Source organism: Papilio xuthus, unplaced genomic scaffold (assembly GCF_000836235.2).
Source record: "Papilio xuthus unplaced genomic scaffold, Pxut_1.1 DF827756.1, whole genome shotgun sequence".
NCBI classification, from domain to species: Eukaryota; Metazoa; Arthropoda; class Insecta; order Lepidoptera; family Papilionidae; genus Papilio; species Papilio xuthus.
Genome location: NW_013530893.1, coordinates 4,663,411 through 4,670,734, shown reverse-complemented (window position 1 = coordinate 4,670,734; position 7,324 = coordinate 4,663,411). Strand labels below are relative to the sequence as shown.

Genomic DNA, 7,324 nt, shown 5'->3' with positions numbered 1-7,324 from the left:
TGTGTATGTAAAGCATAATGTTAGTACGTCGGCAGTCAGCTGTTGATTGATCAAAGCGTGTAATTACGTCGTTTACGTCGCTGTCTAGTCAGTTGTGAACTGTAGATAACGTTCATATACGTCACTGAACATTAACTAATCCATATATGTATACGTACGATCTTATAGACTAAATGATCTTGAATTGAGTTCAACCTTGATCGCATTGTAAAGGTTTAACCTTTTAATAGCTGCTAAAAGTGGACATTGCCCTAAGAATTGCAAATCTTAAGTGGCGATGGGTCGGCCCGGCCACATTGCCCGCAGAACGGACGGACGATGGGGCCGAAAAGTCCTAGAGTGGCGTACGCGGACGGGTCGACGCAGCGTAAGTAGGCCTCCCGCATGATGGACCGATGACTTGGTCAAGGTTGCGGGAGTGTACTGGATGCGGGCGGCACAGGACCTTGCATAGTGGCAATCGATTGAGGAGTCGTACGTCCAGCAGTGGAAGAATTTAGGCTGATTATGATGATGATGATGAAAAGTGAAAAACATTCACCTATTCACCTTATCTTACTAAAGAGAAAGTTTATATGAATGTATGTTTGTGTAAAGGTATTTCTAGAACGGCTGTAAAGATCTCCCTGAAATTTGGCCTAGATGTAGACCATAGTATGGAAGGACATATAGGTTACTAATTAAGTTTTTTTTTAATTTCGCGTGGACTGAGTCGCTAGCAAATGTAATTCTTTTTAACTTTCTTTAGTACTTACACAATTAGCAATCAAAAACAGACGCATCTAGAATTATATACCTTATTTTTATACCTGTAAAGTAATTTTTACTCTTAAATATTTAAATAAAACCATAAATCTGACAAAATATTAGCATACCTCGCATAAATCTCATAGATTTATCGGGTTTCCTTGTCACCGCGTTATAAATGGCATCCCCCATCCGTAGACGTTCCGTTTGAAACTATTATATCATTGTGAGATTTATTACCGTATCATAAAATTAACGAAAAGCTACGCATACTTGAGTTTCCACAGACAAAACTCTTGTGCAACAACGTATGATGAAGTATGTTACAGAATACTCGGCGTAAAGTTAGCCGCGTGATCGTGGCCGCGAGTTTTTTATATCATGAGGTGGCAAATGATCCGTCACCTTTGTTCATCGAAATAGCGAAGTGACTTTTGCCCATATAAACCTTTAATTGTTGCAGAGGTCGCACAGAAAGAGGATAATTCTACTCTTCCCTACTCTTCCGCAAAATCCACTTACCCTTTCTGTTATTTTCTTTATAAGAAAAGGGTGGGAAAAGTACTTGGACAAATAAAGCGTCTGTTACTTATTAAAGTAAACGTACGTTGTTCCTAAAAATGTAATGGGGCGTATGTTTGTAAACATTTTAATAAACAAAACAATTATTATGGAATAAATATGTTTTTAATAAATAAATGTTTATTATAATACTCATAATTAAAACTAATATAAGAATATTGTGCCGTCAGAATGATTCTCAACTTTAATAGTGGGGGGTGGGGGGTCTTTTTCTAATAAATATCTTCTAAGCTCAATCAGACCCACATTAGTAAGCGAACAGAAAACAGCTGGCAATAATAACCTGAAAATGTTTACAATAATTACAAAAAAAATCAATTGAATGTACAATCAGGGAAACTGTCTGTATTCCAACTTAAAAGCGACATTCGTTTGAACGTTTTGAATTCATTGAGACAACGATTTGGAACAATAACAGAATTAAGTTATTAAATGTATCTACACGAAGGTCGGTTAGTGGTACAAGGCTTTTTACTGTTATGACATCTATTGGACAAATCACTACTATCTAATTAATCTCGTTGCAAGGAAGAAGGCAATCTGTAAGTGGAACACCGTGAAATTACCAGACTGTACCTATGTCAATTCTTTTACGCCTTCCTGTACTCTAAACGACTAAACAGATTTTAACAAGTGAGATGTCATTCCATCAGGGTCCCTGTCCTGAGTTTCATCAAGGTATAGTAAGTTAGGTTTTTAATTTTTCATTAACTTTAGTAAATTTCAGTATTACCAATAAGAATAACCAAGACTTGGATCAGGAGCGAATACTTCAGCGGCAATGTAGGAGAGAGCCAAGTGCTGGTTCAGTCCAGATGTCGCCCAGTAGATGCCGAACATCATCAGAACTGTTAGCCCCAAGATTGCTGTCACTACATTCGTCCAGAGACAACCTGAGAATGCAAAAGAAATTATTAAAATCCTCACAGTGTTTGGTTGTGGATCGTAGCTGCGTAAAATACTGATATGTTAATTATATGATATCTTACTTATATTATAAATGTGAATGTTTGTTTGTTTGAAGGTTCATAACGGCTGAACGGATCACGATTAAATTTCTCATACATAGACATAGTCTGGAAGAACACATAAGCTAATTTTGTATTTCTTTGAATTCCGCGTACTGAGGTGCATGCGACAGCTAGTTAACTCATTTGATTAAGATACAAATATTACCAGGTAATCCGAAGATTGGTTCGGTGGGATTTTTAGTTGCGTTGAGTATCGCCAATGCGGCCGCCACTGTTGCGAGGGCGAGTTGCAGAAACAGGACTGCAGTGACCGCTGCATACATACCGAATGATATCACAGCCGGACCTGACACTGTAACAATTGAGGTCGTTTATTCCATGCATTGAAACGCACCAGATTTCCATGATCCAGATTTATGGATGCTTGTTTAAAGGTATCTCCGGAACGGCTGAACGAATATCAATGAAATTTGATATACATATAGAACACATTGATTACTAATTAACCTTTTTTTTAACTCCGCGCAGACAGAGTCGCTGGCGACAACTGCTGTTCCATAATTTCGAGTGTCATTTCTTTTTTCATGCAATCCATGCATTTTTTACGTTTATTCTCTGCCAATTTTAATTTAATCAGTACTGGTTTTAGGTTTACTAGTGCCCTGGGCGACTTGTCTATTATGTACACTTTTTACCATACCTTTAGTGGGGCGGGTTATCAGGTCTATGTGAGACTGTAATTCGCAGACCTGTGGCCATTTTTTTTTCTTAGAGAAACATGTTTTTGTACAAGTTTCAGTAATGGAAACTTACGGTTGTAAATACAAAAACTTACAAGGATTATTCATGTCTATAGTAGTAACGGAAACGCAGGCTTGATTCGGCCGTAGACCCTCCGCTAGAGCACGAACCTGACCAAATAGAATCAACAGCATAACATTATGTTTTTAAATTAATGTTTCGACAATGAACATCCTTTGTGAAATATAAAAGACAGCGATGACGATATGTTTTACACAAAGATTTTGGTGGTAGAACTTCACGGTAAATCGTTGATCGTTTTGTACGGTCTTCCTTACCTCATCTTGTCTTGCCTGTGGTTCGGTTTTACAACTTACAGCACACGCGCTTACATCAGAAAGGCAGGTCACTGTAAATAAAAGAAATATTATAATACAAACACATTAAAAGGTAATTCTTATAACTTTAATTAAGGCGGTAATGATTAAGAAATTGTCAGCGGGGATAAACAGAATGTATTCGCTATGAAGCGATTCCATAACGTACTTCAAAAATGTATAAAATGACTGCTGAATTCTTTACAATTTTCAAGTTCACTATGGATTCTTTTGCTTTAAAAAGCTTACTTGGCTTCTGCGTATTAAAGCTGCCACTGTGTACTAATAATAAATCTACACTAAGAGATGCCCTTAGTAATGTAACTTTGAATATAACAGAGAGAGAGATATTATAGTAATTTAGTGTCATAAATTTTTTTCAGCATGTTATGTTCAGTTCGTTTACATCGCGTGTTGATTTCGATATGATATTGAATATTTTAGTAGCAATGTACATATCTTTGATGGCAGTACTATTTTATTAATCTTTTGGGAAATTAACCTGAACTAAAATCGATACCCACTAGCTGTCGCCTTTGTCTCCGTCCGCGCGGGATTAAAAAAAACTTAATTAGTAGCCTATGTATTTTTACGATTTTAAGATTTGTTCAGCCGTTATGGAGATATCTTCAAACAAACATCCATCTATCCATCCATCCATCCATCTGTCTTGAGCATTTATATTAGTAAGATAAGAATAATGATAGACTTTTTATATTAAATACGATGTCAAAAAAATAATAAGTTATATCTTTTCTCACTTAAGCTGTGGGCATGAATTTAGCGATGAGCGGGGCAGTGCGACGGTGGAGCGTGACGACGTAAACATAAGTGCTAATCCGCGCCCGCAAGCTTCATGTGCGGCGCTGTATTGTGCTATAATTTTGATTACATCACCCCGCTCCGCTTATCGATTCGCTCCGCTCATCACTTTCATGCCCGCAGCCTAAATTTCGTCACTTTCAGTCTCTTTGAAAAAATAATTTAGACATTATTAGTTAGAATCCTTTGGTGCGAATGGCGCGCTTTTGTTACAAAGTCAAGTGTCGATATTTTAATAAAGCTAGTGTTGCGCCAGTACACCGGCACAGTGTCCGATTTTCTTCCTAACAGTATTGCAGTACTTTTACTAATAATCTGAATGTTACTATTTATGAACATATGTTACATTTTATCAGACAAATAAAAGAGAATTACAAATTGTAACATTTATTAAATCACTTATCCTCTACTCGTACCTAAGCAATAACAATTCCAATGTCTATAAAAGAGCAGGCCAAATTTCTTTTTCATCTAAGCCATCTAAATTCCTTTCTCAATTTATATGAAGGTTAGATACATCCTAAAAGGAAGCTAGCAAAGCCTTTGTAGTAAATTGGATAGGCTTGTTGTTTATTGCTGTACATCAGACCCCTATTTTGATTCTCTACATAAAGTATCTATGCCTCGTTTAATCGTATAATTAGTAAAAAACGGCACGTGAAAGACTTCCTTACTAAGAAATACTAAGTGTACACTAAGAGACCACTTAACGTCTGTGACTTGTAATAAGAGCTGCAAGGCTGTGCTCATGTTACAGTTAATAAGATAGTAGACTAAATGGTTCACTACATTAACCAGCTTGTGATGAACTTAAACAGGGTGATTAATTCTATTATGTATCATTACAATCGTATTTTTTATGGCTGTATAATAAATAGCATATATTCGTCAACTCATAAAAGTACTAAATGTACTTACTATACAGGGTGTTGTAGGAAGGTGTGCCAAGATGTCGCAGCGCCAGCTCACCGCGGAACAGGCCATAGCGGATGTTACTGTAGTCCACCTGGCCCTCAAGATACGCGCTCGATACTATCTGGAACAAAGCCACACTGATAACACACTAAATACGACCTTAGAAAAAGTACATTCATTCCGAAGCGACTCCATAATGAAGTGACAATAACTTTCGATAAGTCACATGATTGTCATAGTGACAATGATCGTAATTCTAGCGTAATAAGAGATTTTAATATAATTGTGCTTTTAATTTAACTTTAATCAAAGCTATTTGCCTTAATCTAATTATTTAAATCTATTTCGAGCGACGATTGAGGCTCTAGGAGCACTTGAGAGCAAGCGACGTAACGCTTTGTCACATACTGTGTTACAATTAAGTCATTAGCGATATTACTTACGTATTATGTATGGAACTAAGTCGTTAAGTTATAAATAAGTTTTGAATGTGTTTAAATGAACAACATGTGAATTATGTATCCTAAAGATAACTGTACGATTATTATTTGTCCTCATAGTTTGGAATACGACTTATAACATTTTAGTACTTCCCCCAAATATTTAGAATTGAATACAAGATAGAAAAGCTGCAATAAAATATTTATCAGTATTTGATACGATTTATAACATAACATAATATTTAGATACGAGGATAATACAACTTAATAATAACAACTATATTATTATAAATTGTTTAATATAATTACTGCCACGCTCAGTGATCCTAATTAGTTAAAAAGCAAGCTTAGAGTAGATATAAGAGAAATAACTCGTAAGCTGAGTAATGGCCGACGATACGTGGTGTAATGTAACATGTTACATCGTAAGCATTTATCCAGTCAGTACTTAGTTTTATGGGGAAAATAGGGAGCAACAAACTTGCAACGAAAAAGAAGGTTAACATCACGGGGATCGGTCATGTCTTGGTTATTCAATATAAAAATATGACACTCCATGCGAATGTTACATTTTGTAACATTACACCTCGTAACATCGGTTAATACCAATGTGTAAACGACTCATGATTGCGATAATTAGATATTAGTCACTACCAAAAGCATTTCAAACAACGGATATATTTGACAATACGTTAAATCAAAGATTTTTCAGTGATATGTCTGTCCTTTTCCCACTTTAGTAAGTGCACAGCAGTTGTTCTTGCAGATCGATATATCCATTATTTATTCGACACTCCCTTAATCATGTCACCATTAACACAACCCATCTCTCTTATTAATCAATGCGTGAAATATTTTACTTAGTTTTTTATTTAATAAAACGTAATTAGTAAACTTACTAACCCAACTATCACTGGAGATCGCAACAACCACTAATAAAACGCACACAACACTAGAAATAAACGCACAAAATATATATCCACGACGTGTTACCGCCATATTGTGAAAACTGATATTAGTACAAGCATTATCTATAATTACAATAAAGATAAGAAAGGATTACTTCATCGATAAAGACAGCTTAAAATTATTGAATCATGATATAAGAATATCTTTTTAATCTTACTAATATTATAAATAAGAATGTTTAGATGGATTTTTGTTAGAAGGTATCTTCAGAACGGCTGCATGGATCTCGCTGAAAACCTTTTTGATGATGTTTCTTCACTTCTTCAAAACGGCTAAACAGATAAAGATGGAATGTGGAATAGGGTTAGATTACAGCTTGGAATAGGACATAGGCTAGAATTTCTTTTTATTTGAAACGCGGACGGATTCGCCCGCTACTTTTAGTCGGCTACTAAGTTAAAAATATTTACGCTGACTAGAAACCAGCCCATAAATAACATATAGAAGAACAGTCGCGTTAGAGAAAAAGGACTCTTAAAGTTGATCGTTAAATTATAGCATAGACTTAATTTCTATAAAATTATTAGTAAAAATAAAACAAAGTTTTTTTTATTTAACTATTTATTAGCTGCGAAAGCACATTGCTTTATAAATATAATTTCGAATAATTTCATAAAATATAGACCTAGTTTAGAAAATCACAAGATTCTTCGTACGTACAAATCCGACAATCTTTATTTTTTTTATGAACAAAAAAACATCAGCCTGTATTATTAATTGTGATAACATACAAAATATATGTCTACCAGTATTATTATAT

The 7,324-nt window shown here is 35.2% G+C and overlaps 1 protein-coding gene across 1 annotated transcript; it reads right to left on the bottom strand.

Moving 5' to 3' along the window:
- Positions 1 to 1,436: 1,436 nt before the first annotated feature.
- Positions 1,437 to 6,605, bottom strand: LOC106116214 (uncharacterized). The gene is made up of 7 exons (XM_013309970.1): positions 6,499 to 6,605; positions 5,159 to 5,276; positions 3,380 to 3,450; positions 3,136 to 3,211; positions 2,506 to 2,652; positions 2,063 to 2,222; positions 1,437 to 1,612 (listed from the first exon to the last, which is right to left on the bottom strand). The coding sequence occupies exons 1-7, from the start codon at positions 6,592 to 6,594 to the stop codon at positions 1,474 to 1,476; spliced, it is 807 nt and encodes a 268-aa protein (XP_013165424.1). The 5' UTR covers positions 6,595 to 6,605; the 3' UTR covers positions 1,437 to 1,473.
- Between the last annotated feature and the right edge of the window lie 719 nt (positions 6,606 to 7,324).

Excerpts from the sequence above, each read along its gene's own strand:
- LOC106116214 (XM_013309970.1), bottom strand. The coding sequence starts at position 6,594 with ATGGCGGTAACACGTCGTGGATATATATTTTGTGCGTTTATTTCTAGT. Across the intron at positions 2,653-3,135 it reads TATAGACATGAATAATCCTT|TGTCAGGTCCGGCTGTGATA; the intron begins GTAAGTTTTTGT and ends CAATTGTTACAG. Across the intron at positions 1,613-2,062 it reads AGTCTTGGTTATTCTTATTG|GTTATTATTGCCAGCTGTTT; the intron begins GTAATACTGAAA and ends AAACATTTTCAG.